At 46.5% G+C, this 19,000-nt stretch overlaps 1 protein-coding gene across 4 annotated transcripts in view; it reads left to right on the top strand.

Moving 5' to 3' along the window:
- Window positions 1-18,424, top strand: part of tjp1a (tight junction protein 1a) — a 229,205-nt gene extending 210,781 nt beyond the window's left edge. For 3 of the 4 annotated variants that reach the window (XM_085972493.1, XM_085972495.1, XM_085972496.1), the window contains 6 exons: window positions 4,607-4,675; window positions 5,301-5,473; window positions 9,092-9,551; window positions 13,008-13,225; window positions 15,128-15,271; window positions 17,294-18,424. In XM_085972493.1, coding sequence (XP_085828619.1) covers window positions 4,607-4,675; window positions 5,301-5,473; window positions 9,092-9,551; window positions 13,008-13,225; window positions 15,128-15,271; window positions 17,294-17,388 — 1,159 coding nt within the window. In that variant the 3' untranslated portion in view covers window positions 17,389-18,424. The remainder of the gene's footprint in view (window positions 1-4,606; window positions 4,676-5,300; window positions 5,474-9,091; window positions 9,552-13,007; window positions 13,226-15,127; window positions 15,272-17,293) is intronic. The other variant, XM_085972494.1, reaches the window with a different exon arrangement.
- The last annotated feature ends 576 nt before the right edge of the window (window positions 18,425-19,000 follow it).

Here is a 19,000-nt window from a genome sequence, read left to right as displayed (position 1 = left end):
CCCTATCGTGGTTCTGGGAGGGAGGGGAAGGGGTGAGAGCAGAAGTGCAGGAAATAGAACCGACACGGTCAAGGGCCGTGTCAACCACAGTAGAGGGGAATCCTCAGTTGAGGAAAAAGTAAGACATGTCGGAAGCACTGGTATGGAAGGTGGCATCGTCAGAACAGACGCAACGGAGAAACTGGGAGAATGGAATAGAGTCCTTACAGGAAGCGGGGTGGGAGGAAGTGTAGACCAGGCAGCTGTGGGAGTCCACCTTGAAGAAGTTTTGCTCTTCTCTCCGACGGGATTTCCATTTGTCTCTTCAACCTTGTTCATCTTCATTGCTTTCAGTTTCCCTTCTCGTGTTTGATCAGGTATCTGCCAAGACTCGGCTTCACAGCCGCATCTCTTTCCTCAGTGACTCCCCTTACCTGCATGGAAGAACATTGCCTCTATTCACCTTCCAAAGGCTCGGAGGGGGGTGGTGGTGGGAGCGGGGACTGCGGGGGGAGGGAGTGGGAGACAGAGAAAGCCCTGGCTCTCCTTTTAACCTGGCCTGTGTTGTACCAGATCAAAAAAATATCAACATAGCTGATGTTAAATTGGTCTAGACTTGGATTAAAAATAATCCCGCCGGAGTTTTATTTATCGAAGCTTTTTCTCGGCCCACAGCAAAAGGGTAAAATAGACTTTTCCAGAATTACTCAACTGATCATTTACATTAAATGCCTTTCATTTGAGAGCTGTAATATGGATTTTATTCCCAAATAAACGGGTTCCAACATGCTGATTGAGCTTTTGGTTTTTAGTGGATTATGTGCTTTTGGGGGTTGGACGTACAGTGGATTCAGTGCTCTGGGAGTGGGCTTACAGTGGATTCAGTGCTCTGGGGAGTGGGCTTACAGTGGATTCTGGGGAATGGGCTTACAGTGGATTCAGTGCTCTGGGAGTGGGCTTACAGTGGATTCTCTGCTCTGGGGAGTGGGCTTACAGTGGATTCTGGGGAATGGGCTTACAGTGGATTCTGTGCTCTGGGAGTGGGCTTACAGTGGATTCTGTGCTCTGGGGAATGGGCTTACAGTGGAGTCTGCTCTGGGAGTGGGCTTGCAGTGGATTCTGCTCTGGGGAGTGGGCTTACAGTGGATTCAGTGCTCTGGGAATGGGCTTACAGTGGATTCAGTGCTCTGGGAGTGGGCTTACAGTGGATTCTGTGCTCTGGGGAATGGGCTTACAGTGGAATCTGCTCTGGGAAGTGGGCTTACAGTGGATTCAGTGCTCGGAGTGGGCTTACAGTGGATTCTGTGCTCTGGGGAATGGGCTTACAGTGGATTCTGTGCTCTGGGGAATGGGTTTGCAATGGAGTCTGTGCTCGGAGTGGGCTTACAGTGGATTCTCTGCTCTGGGGAATGGGCTTACAGTGGATTCTGTGCTCTGGGGAGTGGGCTTACAGTGGATTCTGTGCTCTGGGGAATGGGCTTACAGTGGATTCTGTGCTCTGGGGAATGGGCTTACAGTGGATTCTGTGCTCTGGGGAGTGGGCTCACAGTGGATTCTGGGGAATGGGCTTACAGTGGATTCTGTGCTCTGGGGAGTGGGCTTACAGTGGATTCAGTGCTCTGGGGAGTGGGCTTACAGTGGATTCAGTGCTCTGGGAGTGGGCTTACAGTGGATTCAGTGCTCTGGGGAGTGGGCTTACAGTGGATTCTGTGCTCTGGGGAATGGGCTTACAGTGGATTCTCTGCTCTGGGGAGTGGGCTTACAGTGGATTCTGTGCTCTGGGGAATGGGCTTACAGTGGAGTCTGTGCTCTGGGAGTGGGCTTACAGTGGATTCTGCTCTGGGGAGTGGGCTTGCAGTGGATTCTGTGCGCTGGGGAATGGGCTTGCAGTGGATTCTGTGCTCTGGGGAATGGGCTTACAGTGGATTCTGTGCTCTGGAATGGGCTTACAGTGGAATCTGTGCTCTGGGAAGTGGGCTTACAGTGGATTCTGTGCTCTGGGGAATGGGCTTACAATGGATTCTGTGCTCTGGGGAGTGGGCTTACAGTGGATTCTGTGCTCTGGGGAGTGGGCTTACAGTGGATTCTGTGCTCTGGGGAATGGGCTTACAGTGGATTCTGTGCTCTGGGGAATGGGCTTACAGTGGATTCTGTGCTCTGGGGAGTGGGCTCACAGTGGATTCTGGGGAATGGGCTTACAGTGGATTCTGTGCTCTGGGGAGTGGGCTTACAGTGGATTCAGTGCTCTGGGGAATGGGCTTACAGTGGATTCTGTGCTCGGAGTGGGCTTACAGTGGATTCTGTGCTCTGGGGAGTGGGCTTACAGTGGATTCTCTGCTCTGGGGAGTGGGCTTACAGTGGATTCTCTGCTCTGGGGAATGGGCTTGCAGTGGATTCTCTGCTCTGGGGAATGGGCTTACAGTGGATTCGGTGCTCTGGGGAGTGGGCTTACAGTGGATTCAGTGCTCTGGGGAGTGGGCTTACAGTGGATTCAATGCTCTGGGGAATGGGCTTACAGTGGATTCAGTGCTCTGGGGAATGGGCTTGCAGTGGATTCTGTGCTCTGGGGAATGGGCTTGCAGTGGATTCTGTGCTCTGGGGAATGGGCTTGCAGTGGATTCTGTGCTCTGGGGAATGGGCTTACAGTGGATTCAGTGCTCTGGGGAGTGGGCTTACAGTGGATTCAGTGCTCTGGGGAATGGGCTTACAGTGGATTCTGTGCTCTGGGGAGTGGGCGTACAGTGGATTCTCTGCTCTGGGGAATGGGCTTGCAGTGGATTCTCTGCTCTGGGCAATGGGCTTACAGTGGATTCAGTGCTCTGGGGAGTGGGCTTACAGTGGATTCAGTGCTCTGGGGAGTGGGCTTACAGTGGATTCAATGCTCTGGGGAGTGGGCTTACAGTGGATTCAGTGCTCTGGGGAATGGGCTTGCAGTGGATTCTGTGCTCTGGGGAATGGGCTTGCAGTGGATTCTGTGCTCTGGGGAATGGGCTTGCAGTGGATTCTGTGCTCTGGGGAATGGGCTTAGTGGATTCAGTGCTCTGGGGAGTGGGCTTACAGTGGATTCTGTGCTCTGGGGAGTGGGCTTACAGTGGATTCAGTGCTCTGGGGAGTGGGCTTACAGTGGATTCAGTGCTCTGGGGAATGGGCTTACAGTGGATTCTGTGCTCTGGGGAGTGGGCTTACAGTGGATTCTCTGCTCTGGGGAATGGGCTTACAGTGGATTCAGTGCTCTGGGGAATGGGCTTACAGTGGATTCAGTGCTCTGGGGAATGGGCTTACAGTGGATTCAGTGCTCTGGGGAATGGGCTTACAGTGGATTCTCTGCTCTGGGGAATGGGCTTGCAGTGGATTCTCAGCTCTGGGTAATGGGCTTACAGTGGATTCAGTGCTCTGGGGAGTGGGCTTACAGTGGATTCAGTGCTCTGGGGAGTGGGCTTACAGTGGATTCAATGCTCTGGGGAATGAGCTTACAGTGGATTCAGTGCTCTGGGGAATGGGCTTGCAGTGGATTCTGTGCTCTGGGGAATGGGCTTGCAGTGGATTCTGTGGAATGGGCTTGCAGTGGATTCTGTGCTCTGGGGAATGGGCTTACAGTGGATTCAGTGCTCTGGGGAGTGGGCTTACAGTGGATTCTGTGCTCTGGGGAATGGGCTTACAGTGGATTCAGTGCTCTGGGGAGTGGGCTTACAGTGGATTCTGTGCTCTGGGGAATGGGCTTACAGTGGATTCAGTGCTCTGGGGAGTGGGCTTACAGTGGATTCAGTGCTCTGGGGAATGGGCTTGCAGTGGATTCTCTGCTCTGGGGAATGGGCTTGCAGTGGATTCAGTGCTCTGGGGAATGGGCTTGCAGTGGATTCTGTGCTCTGGGGAATGGGCTTGCAGTGGATTCTGGGAAGTGGGCTTACGGTGGATTCAGTGCTCTGGGGAGTGGGCTTACAGTGGATTCAGTGCTCTGGGGAATGGGCTTACAGTGGATTCTGTGCTCAGTGGGGAGATTGAGGATAGAGCAGCCCAGACCACTGTTGTGCAACTCCTAGCATCTATTGTCAGTACATCACTGGGGAGGGGTGTGGTCTGGAATGAGGTTCCATTTGTCCTTGGAATGGTCCAAGGTGCTGCAGGTCAGAAATATTTCATGCATTAAAGAAAGGAAGAAATTCGAACAAAGGCCCGCATCATAGGTGAATGCATCTATAAAGGAGTAGCATCTAATTGCAACAGCGGCTAGAGCAGGCAAGCTCATGCTGATGAGAATGAAGTGACATTAAACCTGTGGTATCCTATATTAAAACGTGTTCATTAAATGGAAAACGTGTTTAAGAAGAACTTAAATCACAAATTAAACCACAGCTGGTCAGGAGAGACTGAAAATGAAGGAGACTGCTCACAAGATCCTGTCCTAGATGCTGTTTCACTGATGAAATGACATTAGTATTTTTGATCCCAATACTTTAGTGTGCTGTACTTTGAATTAGCAATTTCCCTTGAGTGCTGCTGCTGATTCTCAGGCAGTGTGGGGCCCAGGTTAGTTTTAATGATGTGCAATGCTGCAGTTTGATGATCAGAACTGAGTATCCTTATTTATTGCTTTTCTTTTCTTGTTTGTATTTGAACCATTGCCTAGATTTCATGCCTCATACACAGTTGTTGGCTTGCGCACTAGCTGTGAAAGCGTGAGAAGGAGCCTGAAGTGGTAAGGTTCATTGGCATCCCTGCGAGCTTGGTTTGTGTGAATTGAACTTCTGCTGGGCCATTTGTATTTTGAGGGGAAATGGAAGAAACTCCAAATGAACAACAAGTAGACTCAGTGAAACTTTTGAAGGTTGTTTATCCCGTGTGTACAAATTAGCAATTGAGTCGGTTTCAGATGAGCTCAGTTTTGCCAAAAGACTGGTCCAGTACGAATGATTCACAAAATTGCACTTTAAGAAATAAATTTTAATCAACAGCCCAGACTACATCAGTTGTCCCACTGTGCTTTTAAGTGTGCTGTGATATCCTCACTAACATTGAGTCGAATCTTATCAGACAAGGAACAAGCTCACGCAGTGCGTGGGAAATTATAATTTTCACATTGTTCCTGATCAGTTCTTACACTTTTTTCAAATATCCTGTTATTGAGTAAGGAGTATGTGTCAGAGGCAGTAGGGTTTGTGCTGGAATCATGAGTGAACTTTCAGTTGCATGTTAGGTGAACTGCACCATGCTGCTGGGTTTAGCATGTTTGTGATGTTAAAACACAAGTTATTTTTATTGTTTCTGCTTGTAGTTATAAAGAAGTTAATGTACTTGGCTAAGAATGGTGATATTGTTTACAGGAGTACACCGACTGACTTTGACCATGTGGTCAACAAACCCAGCATCGCTGAGAAGAGATATGACTCTACGTCCCAACTATCCGGCCCTCAGTCACGTTATGGGCCGCCTCCTCAGCCTAGTTTGAACTCCTCGGTGTCCCTGCCAGTGCACCCCAAACTTTCTCCGTCTGAAGGTATTGCTGTTTCTCCACGTTTGGTTTAAATGCGTTGGGTCTGTGCTTCGAGTTGCTAATTCAGGAAATAGCTGCCTGTCCGATGTTGAGTGAATTCTGCTTACAGCCTTTGAAACATGACACACATCTGCAGAATTCAGTACATCCAATGTTAAAATGTAGCGTTGCCACATACAAGCCCACCAGTCGTTCTTCTGTTCCTGTGTCGTTGCAAGAAAGTGTTTGCTTTTAAAATGCACAGTAAAGAAAGAACTTGCACTTACAAGGTGCCTTATCAGGTCCTCGGGGTGTCCCAAAGTGTTTCACAGCCAATGAATCGTAGAATCATAGAAATTTACAGCACAGAATGAGGCCATTCGACCCATCTTGTCCATGGCAGCCGACAAAGAGCTATCCAGCCTAATCCCACTTTCCAGCACTTGGTCCGCAGCCTTGTAGGTTATGGCATTTTCACGTGCATATCCAAGTACTTTTTAAATGTGATGAGGGTCTCTGCCTCTACCACCCTTTCAGGCAGTGAGTTCCAAACCCCCACCACCCTTTGGGTGAAAACATTTCTCCTCAAATCCACTCTAAACCTCCGACCAATTACTTTAAATCTATGCCCTCTGGTTATTGACCTTCCTGCTAATAGAAGTAGGTCCTTCCTATTCACTCTATCTGGGCCCCTCGTAATATTATACACCTCAATTAGGTCTCCCCTCAGCCTCCTCTGTTCCAAAGTAAACAACCCCAGCCTATCCAATCTTTCCTCATAGCTAAAATTCCCCAGCCCAGGCAACATCCTCGTAAATCTCCTCTGCACCCTTTCTAGTACAATCATATCCTTCCTGTAATGTGGTGACCAAAACTGCACGCAGTACTCTAGCTGCGGCCCAACTAGTGTTTTATACAGTTCAAGCATAACCTCCCTGCTCTTATATTCTGTGCCTCGGCTAATAAAGGCAAGTATCCCGCATGTCGTCTTAACCACCTTATCTACCTGTCCTGCGACCTTCAGGGATCTGTGGACATGCACTCCAAGGTCCCTCTGATCTTCTGCACTTCAGTGTCCTACCATTTATTGTGTATTCCCTTGCCTTGTTAGTCCTCCCCAAATGCATTACCTCACACTTCTCCAGATTGAATTCCATTTGCCACTGTTCTGCCCACCTGACCAGTCCATTGATCTCTTCCTGCAGTCTGCAGCTTTCATCTTCATTAACCACACGGCCAATTTTTGTATCATCTGCAAACTTCTTAATCGTACTTCCTACATTAAAATCCAAATCATTGAGCTATATACCACAAAAAGCCATGGACTCAGTACTGAGCCCTGCGGAACCCCACTAGAAACAGCCTCCCAGTCACCCTTCAACCATTGCCCTTTGTTTCCTGCCTCTGAGCCAATTTTGGATCCAACTTGCCACTTTGCCTTGGATCCCATGGGCTTTTACTTTAGTGACCAGTCTGCCATGTGGAATCTTGTCAAAAGCTTTGCTAAAATCCATGTAGACTACATCAAACACACTACCCTCATCGACCCTCCTTGTTACCACCTCCAAAAAATTCAATCAAGTTAGTCAGACACGATCTTCCCTTAACAAATCCATGCTGACTGTCCCTGATTAATCTGTGTCTTTCTAAATGAAGATTTATCCTATCCCTCAGAATTGTTTCCAATACTTTTCCCACCACCGAGGTTAGGCTGACTAGCCTATAATTACTCGGTCTATCCCTTTCTCCCTTTTTAAACAACGGTACCACGTTAGCAGTCCTCTGGCACCGCACCTGTAGCCAGAGAGGATTGGAAAATGATGGTCAGAGCCTCTGCTATTTCCTCTCTTACTTCTCTTAACAGTCTGGGATACATTTCATCCAGGCCTGGGGATTGATCCACTTTCAAAGATGCTAAACCCCTTAATACTTCCTCTTTCACTGTTTATTTCATCTAACATTTCACACTCCTCCCTGATTGCACTGTCTGCATCGTTCCTCTCTTTTGTGAAAACAGATGCAAAGTATTCATTAAGAACCATACCCATGTCTTCCGCTTCCTCACACAGGTTACCTTTATGGTCCCTAATAGGCCCTATTCTTACTTTAGTTATCCTCTTGCTCTTAATGTATTTATAAAACATCTTTGGGTTTTCCTTGATTTTACTTGCCAATATTTTTTCATGCCCTCCCTTTGCTGTCCTAATTTCCTTTTTAATTTCACCCCTGAAGTACTCAATTAAGTTTAGTCAATGCTACATAGGCAAGTTCAGCAGCCCCTTTGCACATAGCAAGATCCCACAATCCGCAATGAGATATATGACCTATTAATCTGTTTTAGTGATGTTGGTTGAGGGATAAATATTGCCCAGGACACTGGGGAGAATTCTCCGGCTGCTCTTTGAATAGTGCTGTGGGATTTTTTTTACATCCACCTGAGCGGGCAGACGGGGCCTTGGTTTAATGTCTCAGAAAAAGGGCACCTCCAACAGTACAGTACTCCCCCAGCACTGCACTGGAGTGTCAGCCTGGGCTCAGTTCCTGGAGTGGGGCTTGTACCCACGACCTTCTGACTCGGTTGCGAGTGTTACCCGCTGAGCCACTATGGAATTGTATTGGAGCACGCCCCCTTGCCCCTGTTAATCTAATACAAGTATTTGTGGCAAATCAATCAGACCCTGATCAGAGATTGTTTTAAATGCAAATCCTTGTGTAGCATGCTCACTAGGTGATGTGTACTATTTCCCCTGGACTCCTGCCAATATTGCTGTATGACCAGCAACTTGGAAATGTACAGGAAAGATGTGGGGCAACACTCCACCCATTTTATCCCCTCTCTCAATAAGTGTAACTTCCTCTTCTTTCCCCCCCCCCCCCCTGCCCATCCTCCACCCCAGACTGGGCAGAGATCAGACAGTTGTGTGGGGTCTGCATGGGCCAGAGTACACGGGGGATGCATGTGATACGCAGATAAGTCGACCTCAAAGTTAGGTTCATGTTTCAAGTAGGAGCTTTGATCTCTGCTTTCTTACATAAATTTGTTTTAAATGCAGTTTAGGTGTTGAACATTTCCCCCATTGTTCTCGCCATCAGTAATAGAAGTAGAAGCAAGAGGAACAACTTCAAACTGCTTACAAACCTGCCCTTCAAATTAATTTTCCTTTTTCTTTAGTATCAGATTAGTATCAGATCTGCGTAAGACCATTGTATCAGCATCCAATTTAAATGTTGAAAGTTCTTTGAAATGTATTTCATCAGCAGTAAATAGAAGCTCCCCAATGGGTAAAAGGGTATTGAAGGGCAGCGTGTTCTTCCTGCTGTGTGCTGAGTGCCATGATCTCAGTTGGGCTACAATTCGCTCCAGCAGAAATTGCCTGTGTCTGGACCTCGGGTGAAGTGAGGATCAGGCTGTGATGGTTGAACAGCTTGTGGACAATTGCTGTTCAGGTGCACACGTGAGGAACGGCCACATCGGTGTGCTGCTTGAAAGGCTGGCACTGTACCCCGGAGAGAGATTCGGCACCGCCCTGCAGGAAGAGAGTCACCACAGGCACCCTCCTGTGCTGTATCATTCTATGATTCTTTATGAATTGAGGAGAAGTTAACTAAATCCTTACTGTGCTTTTTTTCCCTCCTTTCCAGTGAGCTCAATGCCACGGGATATTCCCAGCATCCTACAGTCAAAGCCGGAACTCCCTCCTCAAAGCAAACCCCAGGCTTTCAGGCCCACTGCTCGAGATGAAACTGTTCATTCCAATTTTTATCCCCAGAAAAATTTCCCAGTTTCTGAAAAAGCTCCTGTGAATGGAATAGAGCAGCCCCAGAAACAAGCAGCCACAGCGTACAACCGCTTCACCCCAAAGCCATACACCAGTGCCGCACGGCCCTTTGAACGCAAGTTTGAGAGCCCAAAATTCGATCACAACCTCCTGCCTAGTGAACCTCCGACACAACCCACACCAGAGTCGTTGCCAAAAGCGCACAGCTCTCCCCAGCCTCCGGACTTCGACAGTGGCACCGACACATTCCCCAGGCCATCTGACCACCGGCCTAAATATCAGGCAAACAACATCCACGCCATACCTAAAGCCATTCCTGTGAGGTAAGAGCCTGCAGCAGCATTTGTGCAAAGGGTGGATCATCTTGGGTTTGAAACTATTTTAATGTATTTTTTTAGTGAAGCTCCAAAGGAGTCGTACCACAGTGCTCACGTCGGTGTCTCAGATCAGTTTACATGCATCTTAGATTGATTTAACCCCTGCAACACCTGAGTTCAGGCACTCCAGTAACATGCTAGAATGTTGGAAAAGCAATAAATGAGTACTGCAGGAAATGCTAACGGAAATCATTTCCAGCTTTTCTCCCACTATCTACCAGTTACTGGTATGGAAAATAAAATCGGGTTTTAACTTCAGTCTGCAGGTATCTGTCTCGAATATCAAATGAAAAGTGTCAAAGAACAGAGGGTGTTTCAGGTATCAACCTTTCATATTAACTGGAAGATGTTACAGATGAACAGCATTTAATAAGGAACAGAACCAAGAGAAAGGGCTGGGAAACTCCCACACACACAGACACTGGGGAGTGTGACGTGCTGGGGGCGTTTACAACACTTTACAGATCATTCTGTGTGCATTCGTGTCTGCGTGTGCGTTTCCCATCTCCCCTTTGTTCTGTTCGTTTTTAAATGCTGTCAATCTGTGATATATCCTCCAGGGTCCACACACACACCTGAAATATTAACTTCATCTCTCCACAGGTGCCTGAGTGCTTCCAGCATTTTGTTTTTGTTTCAGATTTCCAGCATCTGCAGTTTCTGTTTTTCCATTGTGCGGGACTGCCTGCGGGGGTTAGAGCAGGAAACCCATGGGTATCCCAGCACTTTCCACGTTTTACGATATGAAGTGTGTTGTGATCCAGCTCTGGGCTGGCCCCTGCTGTTTCTTTCCTTAGTACCAGAGGGCATTGGGTATCTGTAGAATTGTCCCCAGCCGGAATCACCACCTCGGGGAGGGGAAATATGTTGTACAAAAGTTATATTTAGTTTACTGGAGTAAAACATTCTCTTGGAACATCCAATCAGATTTATTTTGTGCTTTCATGTCCCGGTGTTATGGAATTGACATTGTCTATCTGAGGTGCTTCAGTGAGTTCCAGAATGTGTTATGGTAGTTGGATTCATGTGCTCTTATTCAGATGAGGTTTGAGCAGGCATTCATCCCACAATGGTTTATGTTGTCAGCTTCATTCTTTGGAGTGATTTTGCTCACAAGAAGCTGCAAATTGGCAGTATATCAGTTTGAAGTTTCTTTGCTTTCCCACATGGAGCAGAATCGATGCACGGCCCCTGTGGAGTAATACTTTACAGAATACCTTCGTCAGACACTCTCACACTGCACTGCATTGAATATCCTAAAGTCTTCAAAGCTCTAAATTAAATTTGTTTTTCAGAAGTTTAGCCACACCACTAAATCAGGGTTTCATGATGTAACCATTTAGCTAATCTGTAACCTCCAGACTGCGACGGTCTTATGCTGTTACACTACTACAACAACAACTTATATTTAAACCTCAGTCCCCAGTGTTAGAGGGATGTATCATTCCGAAATAAGTGCCCTAATGTGGGGAGTACGTTACCTGAAGCTACTGGGTCAAGAGTGGATCATTTTAAATCTCTACTGTTGTATAGTGAATACTGCAGTGTACATCCCCATGATTACGCTTGGGATTTTAGAGCCAAACTTAATGGCAGCCTCACGACCTATAAATCCCAGGCATGCTGTTTGAATATCACAGCAAGTGCACACTTACTGTTGGCAAGCCCTCGATTTAGAATCATCAAATGATACAGCACAGAAGGAGGCCGTTCGGCCCATCGTGCCTGTGGCAGCTCTTTGAAAGAGCAATCCAATTAGTCCCTCTTTCCCCATAGCCCTGCATATTTTTCCGCTTCATGTATTTGTCTAATTACCTTTTGAAAGTTACTATTGAATCTGCCTCCATCACCTTTTCAGGCTGTGCATTCCAGATCATCATAACTTGCTGTGTAAAAAAAAAAAAAGCAGCTTCTTCAAGTCGCCTCTGGTTCTTCTGCCAATCACCTTAAATCTGTGTCCTCTGGTTACCGACCCTTCTGCCACTGGAAACAGTTTCTCCTTATTTACTCTATCAAAACCATTCATGCTTTTGAACAGTGCTATCTGATACCATTTTAGTAAATCTCCTCTGCACCCTCTCTAAGGCCTTGTCAACCTTCCTAAAGTGTGGTGCCCAGAATTGGCCACAATACTCCAGCTGAGGCCTAACCAGTGTTTATAAAGTTTTAGAGTAACACCCTTGCTTTTGTACTCTATGCCTCTGTTAATAAAGCCAAGGATCTCAATTGCCTTTTTAGCAGCTTTCTCAACTTGCCCTGCCACCTTCAAAGGTTTGTGTTCATACACCCCCAGGTCACTCTGTTCCTGCACCCCCTTTAAAATAGTTCCAATTAGTTTATATTGCCTCTCATTCTTCCTACCAAAATAAATCACTTCACACTTCTCTTGAACTGGGGTGAAAAGAAGCACAAAAAAAACATCAGACTCATCGAGCCTGCCCCATCCAGTCAATGGTACAACCTCACTATTCACCACCCCACACTGCCCCATGTTCAGGGAGATGCAAAAAAATAACAGATAAAACCTGCAGCCAATTCAGCAAAAACTCTGGGAAATTCCTCTCCAACTCCCTACAGCAACCAAGCAAAGTGCTGGGAAAGAATGGTTGCTCTGATTCATTATAATCCCCAATCACTGCCAATTTACTCTCTATAATAGGTTTATGTGCTCCTCTCTCAGAAACTTGTCAAGTTCCTTTCTAAAGAACTATAGGGGCTCCTTATTTGCCACATGCCAAGGCAGCTTGTTCCAGAGGGCGATGACTCTGCTGTGTTATAAATCCTTTGACACTGTTTGGGTTCGAAGATATCTTGGAGTTGCATCTAAGGGATAGAGAGCAGTCTGCAAATCCCTGTTGCACCGCCCTGCTGCTTGCCCAAGGGAGAGGCACTGTCCCTAATCTGTTAGCACAATGTGGCACTGCAAGCATTCACTCTGATGCTGCACTATCCTGAAATTGAGGACTTCAGCCAGATTAGTGGGGACTTAACCCCATCACTGGCCTGTGCTGTAACTGACCTAGGTTTGCCTGATTGGTGAGAGTGGATGACAAACGATCAGCTCTCCAGAACTGATTCTCTCGGATTTGACGAGTACAAAATTGCAACCAAAAGTGTACAATAAAACGATCTAGAAGTTTTGATAAACAAAAAACTGCAGATGTTGGAAATCAAACAAAAACAAAAACTAGCTGGAGAAACACAGCAGGTTGGTCAGCGTCTGCAGAGAGCAGACAAGTTAATGTTTCGGCTGTGGGCCCTTGATCAGAATAAGCTCTGATAATGTGTCTTCTCTCCGTACATGGTGACTGACCTGTGTGACGTTTTGTTCCTGATCTGATAACTCACTGTTGCAGTGAAGACTGGTCTGATTATAGTGCTGACTGACTTGCTCTTTCTCAGTCCCAGTGCGTTGGAAGATGATGATGATGATGATAGTCACACAGTAGTTGCAACAGCTCGGGGAATTTTTGACAGCAATGGTGGTGTTCTGAGCTCCGTCGAGACTGGAGTTAGTATCATCATTCCAAAGGGAGCCATTCCTGAGGGAGTGGAACAGGAAATCTACTTTAAGGTCTGCAGAGACAACAGTATCCTCCCTCCCTTGGACAAGGAGAAAGGTGAGAGTCAGCTTTCCTCCCTGAAATGGTTCATTAATCTTCACTTTGACACTTTCCTGTAAATGTATATCTTTGTGTCCTGTGCAGAACGATTTGGAATAACTAACCAGTTTCCCAAAGCTGTCTCTTGCACAACCATCCTGGGGGTCCCTTGACAGACGGATCAATTCAAAATGAATGAAGCAGTATGAGCATTGCTGAGCTGCAGCAGGCAGAGATCAGGAAATCAATCCAGTAACATGGACTGCTGAAACTTTATCAAAATCTACTGCTATTGATGAGCAAAAACTAGATTTTGAAAACGTGGGATTTGCTTGAGCCTGGGCTGGGGGCGTAAGCTGGGAGTAGATTCCCTGTGGTTAATAGGGAGGTTGTTTTGAAAGTCACGCTAACTGGTTACAGACCTGTGTGTCTGAATGCAGGCTCGCCGGAGGAAGTGACCAAGGTTTGTTCGCAGGTGTCTTTAATGGTTTTGTCTTTGTTTGGATGTTTTGGTCGTGGGTCTTGCAGCCTCATGAGATACAGTAATGCATGGTGGCTAGTGTATGCTGCTCTGTAACTTGGAGAGTCGCAGGGCTGTGATAGCAAAACAAGCTTTATAAAATGTACTCAAATCTTTTACAATGCATTTGTTAACTTCTCTTGATGTTGATCACAGATGGTGTTTTTGGAACACTTGTCCATAACTAAATAAACAAACACCAAGACAATGTTAGCAAAGTACATCCACAGACAATGTTGGGTACTTTTGTTAATGCTTCCCGTTTGAAAGTTGCCATTGGAGTTCATACTTATATTGCGGAGTCTGATCCCACGGGGCGGGGGTCCTGGGTCCCATGGGGTTTGGTGTTTCTTTATCGTCTTCAATGTGACAGGTTCTATATGGTTTATAGAAGAAAGACTTGGATTTATATAGTGCCTTTCACGACCTCAGGACATCCCAAACCGCTTTACAGCCAATGAAGTCCTTTTGAAGTGTTGTAATGTAGGAAGCACGGCAGCCAATTGGCACACAGCAAGCTCCCACAAACAGCGATGCGATAAATGACCAGCTAATCTGTTTGTGATGTTGGTTGAGGGATAAATATTGGCCATGTGTGAGAAATCTCCTCTTCGAAACAGTGGCCGTGGGATCTTTTACATTACGAGAGAGAGCAGATGGGGCCTTGATTTAGCGTCTTATCCGAAAGATGGCCCCTCCGAACTGCAGCACTCCTAGATTATGGGCTCAAGTCTCTGGAGTGGAATGTTATGCCACTTTTTAGGACTCTGTTTAACCAGGTGGCCAGTTGCAATATGATCAGCTGAGAGGATAAGAATGTTTTCACTGAGGGGCATGTGTTAACTTTGCTTCCCAGGAAATTAACCGCAGTTATTAGTGGCCAGCAGTAGTGGGGTGATGTGCCGATCTGAGAGGCACCAGTGCAGATGTGTAAAAGCTCCTGAGGAGGAGAGTCCACAGTCCTTAGTTACAGTTAAGTTCCAGCAACAGGAAAGCTGACTGGCACAAAGAGGCACTCGTGGCGAGTGAGTGAAGCACATTTGGTTCTCAGAGGGCCAATTCTTTGGCAATTTCCTCACCTACAGAAACTCGCAGTTCCAGTGGTTTCACGTGGTGCAGATAGTCTGGTTACAATTTTCTAATTGCAGCAGAGAATGTTGGAAATGCACAGCAGGTGTCACAATATCTGAAGGAGAAAGACCAGCTTAAGGTTTCGGGTGAGACCCTTCAGCTGAGCTGTTGTGAAAGTTCCCACCTGAAATGTTACCCTGTCTCTCTCTCTCTCGGCTGTTCACTGCTTTGCTGTTCATCTCCAGTCTATCTCTCTATTTCAGACTTGCAGCACTGTTTTCTGCTCCAGTTCTGCCGTGCTGATCTGTTTGTCTTTTCTCCCCTTGTAGGTGAAACGCTCCTGAGCCCACTGGTGATGTGTGGACCCCATGGCTTGAAGTTCCTGAAGCCGGTGGAGCTGCGCTTGCCTCACTGTGCATCCATGACTCCAGATGGTTGGTCTTTTGCTCTAAAATCATCCGACTCCTCGTCGGGTATGCTTTCCTCTCTCTCTCTCTGCTTTACCTGGAGAGTTCTTGGGCCAAGTGTGGCTCTGTGGTGCTTTACCTGCCCTGTCTCATGTGGTTCATTGGGGTGTGGTTAACTCGCATTGTCTAATTTCCTTTGCCCAGTCTCCGCCCCCTTCATCTCACTCCAGAAATCCGATCCATTCTGTGAATGAATGTCGTGTACTTGTGATTATCTAACACAGAAGCTGATGTAAATGCCTCTTGATTTTAAAAGGACATGCAGAAAATAATTTGATTACCTATAAAATTTAATATCTGAATGCTGCTGCTGTTGAACCAGTCAATGCTTGGACTCTGCAGTTTTGCTGATGTTACTGTTGGTTGCACAAGACTTGTCCACCTTTTGTACAGCCTGTGATCGGAGACTTACTGTTACACAAGATTCACTGGGTCCTCCTCTCGGTGCATCCTGTCTATTTGACAGTGGTTGGATTCCAGGACTGCAGCATAAATTTTCACTGGCGGGAGGTGGGGGGCAGGGCGAGGGGGGTTGGGAGCGCTGGGGCGGGAGGGGGGAAAGGGGGGTCGGGAGTGCCATGCTGGCTGAGAGGGGAGGGGTATGTGTGGGGTTGGGGGTTGGTAGAGGCAGGGCAGGGAGTGGGTGAGGAGTGCTTGGCCCGGCTTTGGTTGGGGGAGGTGGGGAGCGCTGGTCCCGGCTGGAGGGGACGGGTGCAGGAAGGGGAACAGTCGGCCCGGTGGTTGGTGGCGAGGGGGATGTGGGAACCTTTGCCCCAGTGTGTGGCCAAAGACTCGCAGTTCAGTTCATTGAGCCTCGTGTTCCACGGCTTGATGGACCGGAATGTTTCTGACACTGTTTCGGCCGGTGACTAGAATGTTGTCAGTTGTCACTGATGGGCATCTATCAAATTGGAAGCTTCCTGCAAAATGTTGTCAGTTGTGTTGTGTTTTCTGGGCCTCATTAACATCAGCTGATGAATTGGTCTGAATTAGTTTAACTAACCCATCTGGCTGTGTTTGAATCCTTGCTCGTTATTATATACATCCTCTCCCAAAGGTTTTTTTCCATGTCTTGGCTCTGCGTAGCCCGTGAGGGTCTGATCCATTGCATGGCCCTCTCTAACACTGCTAGCTGACCTGCCACAGGCATGTTCGGGAAGCACAAGGTTGGAGCTGCCTCCAGCCCAGACCTGGCTCTGATAAGTTGTGCTCGAAACTCATGCCTTGCCTGATCTCTCGACTAACCCTGCCCAGTTTGTGATTAAATTACTTCTATTAGTTATTAAAACCTCTCTAGCAGCCTCTGCCAGAAATCTTTAACTGTGTTGTTTGCAAGTGCCAATATTTACAATTTCTCTGCTCCTTGTTCATAACCAACTCTCAGCCTCAACTTTCCTGTTCTTTTATAAAACTTACTGCTTAAGTTTATTTTTTTCATAGAATTGGAATGCAACATGGAATGTTTATTAAATATTAACATTGCTGTACATATTACATATACAGAAATCAATTTGTGGATGATAATTCAGTTCGTGTAGTGTAATAGTACTGTCTAGCCATGAGGAAGGTGTGTTTAATCCGGCTTTAAAGCAGTTTCTAGACAAGCTGGAAAAATCCTCACGTAAAATATTCGGGAAATCTGCTTCAGCTCAAAGCCAACTGCTGCTTTAACTGGAATCTGATCATTGCAATTGGAGAGAGAAAACGCCCCAGAATTGGCGTGGGGACTCAGTGGGGTCGTACATTGTATCTAACCCGTGCTGTACCTGCCCTGGGAGTGTTTGATGGGACAGTGTAGAGGGAGCTTTACTCTGTATCTAACCCATGCTGTACCTGCCCTGGGAGTGTTTGATGGGACAGTGTAGAGGGAGCTTTACTCTGTATCTAACCCATGCTGTACCTGCCCTGGGAGTGCTAGTGGGTGACAGAAATAGGAAATGTTTCATTGACCAGTGCTAATGTCCCTCCCCTCCCTGAGTGCAGCTGCTGTTTTGATGTTAAACTAAACGGTCTATTTCTTTCTTCCAGGTGATCCTAAGAGCTGGCAGAACAAATCTCTCCCCGGAGACCCCAATTACCATGTGGGAACAAACTGTGTGTCGGTCCTGATTGATCACTTTTAAAAGTGGAAATGGGTGATTGAAAGTTATGCCAGTGGGTGGAGCACAGATTTAAGCAATAACCTGCTTTCACACAATCAGATGAGGTTGTGGGACAACCTAAAATGTAAATGCTCACATTCTAAGTGACGTGAATGGAATTGCAGATGAGCTTGCAATGACACGGCAAGTCTGAACTGTAAAGTTTCCCCAATTTCCGTGTTAACCAGCAGGGATGCCTTACCCTTAGTATTTGTAGCTATCATTTAAAATACTAAATCAATTTTCTATATTCTATAACTTTACAGCCTTTACATGTTTATATCAGTAACCATGTCCTAGTTTAAATGTAGAAGTTACTTTTCTATGTCCTTTAGTTATAACAAGATGTTTGGCTTGACATGAGTAAACCTAGTTGGCAGGGACTTTCTACCGAGTTACGGTTGGATGTCCTGCTGTGCTGTGGGATTGGTAGAAAAGTCACTGAGGTCCGTGGCTGTACATAAACCCCAATATCGCCTTGGAGCTCGGTTTGTAAATTAACATTTTTTATGTCTTATTTTGTATAAAACAAAACTGAAGAAAACTTTCTAAAGAGGATCTTTATATTCTGCCGCCGTGGGGCCTTTTCAGCAGTTGTAAAATTTGCAGCAATAAAATCATCATTTACAAGTTTTTAAAAAATCATTGAAGTTTTTACAGCTTTGTATTAATGTTGCTGTGTTCTTTGAGAATGACTTGTTTTGTCTGTGTAAAGGCACTGGGTCCTTTATATTTTAAGGCAATGTTTGGGAATGCTGGAGTGCAATTTGTGGGATCTTTGAAAAGTATCTTTGGATAAAGTGACAGGTTACTGTGCTATGTGCCCCAAAGTGTATTTTTGTACTAATAGACGATTTATTCTGGCACAGCAGTCCGTGGCTCGCTGGGGATTCTAACACGGCTTTTGTTAATCACTTCACTATTCACGTGTGGCTGACTTTATTTCCTGCAATTACTCAAACTACACGTTTCTAAATATACCACTATTATTGAATAAAAACATTTTTAAGATACCAAATTGTAGTCTTTTGTTTGTCTGATGTTCCATTCACGTCCACCTTTTCACTCTCGTCCCCTTTTCTCTCCCCTCCCTCACTCCTCTCCCGAAGGCACGGACTGTCACTGGGCTACGTTCCCATGTATGCCAGCTGCCCTTAGATACCTGTTTTCCCCCCCCGGGTCCTTCCTGGTGTGAGGCGAGGGCAGCATCAGATCTTTCGACTGTCCAGTCGATCAGAGCTGGACCCAGGTTAGTGCTGGCCCAAGATCTGTGCAGGAACAAGGGATATCAATCAGCAGTGCTGGTTACCTCAGGGATACTGAGGCTAGTCACTTTCCCCATTGCCAACCCGACTGAAATAAACTCGACACAGAGCAAGGATCTGCTGGTCTTTGTGGCTCAATACTGCACTGGATGGCACATTTACACATTGACCCAAGAGAAACTTGCAACATTAAATGAAGTGATTTGTGTATTATTTGCAAAAATGAACGAGTTAGTTCTTCAGATCTGCAATTAGAGCTGAACCATGTGACCACAAGTTAAACACACGTTGTCGGGAGCCTCCTGTTGCTGCAACTTTAAATGCTTCCT

The sequence above is a fragment of the Somniosus microcephalus genome, chromosome 32 (genome assembly GCF_052327205.1).
Source record: "Somniosus microcephalus isolate GS21.2 chromosome 32, FLI_Smic_1.0, whole genome shotgun sequence".
Taxonomy (NCBI): Eukaryota; Metazoa; Chordata; class Chondrichthyes; order Squaliformes; family Somniosidae; genus Somniosus; species Somniosus microcephalus.
Note: the sequence above shows the minus strand (reverse complement) of the source record. Positions and strands in the feature narration are given on the sequence as shown.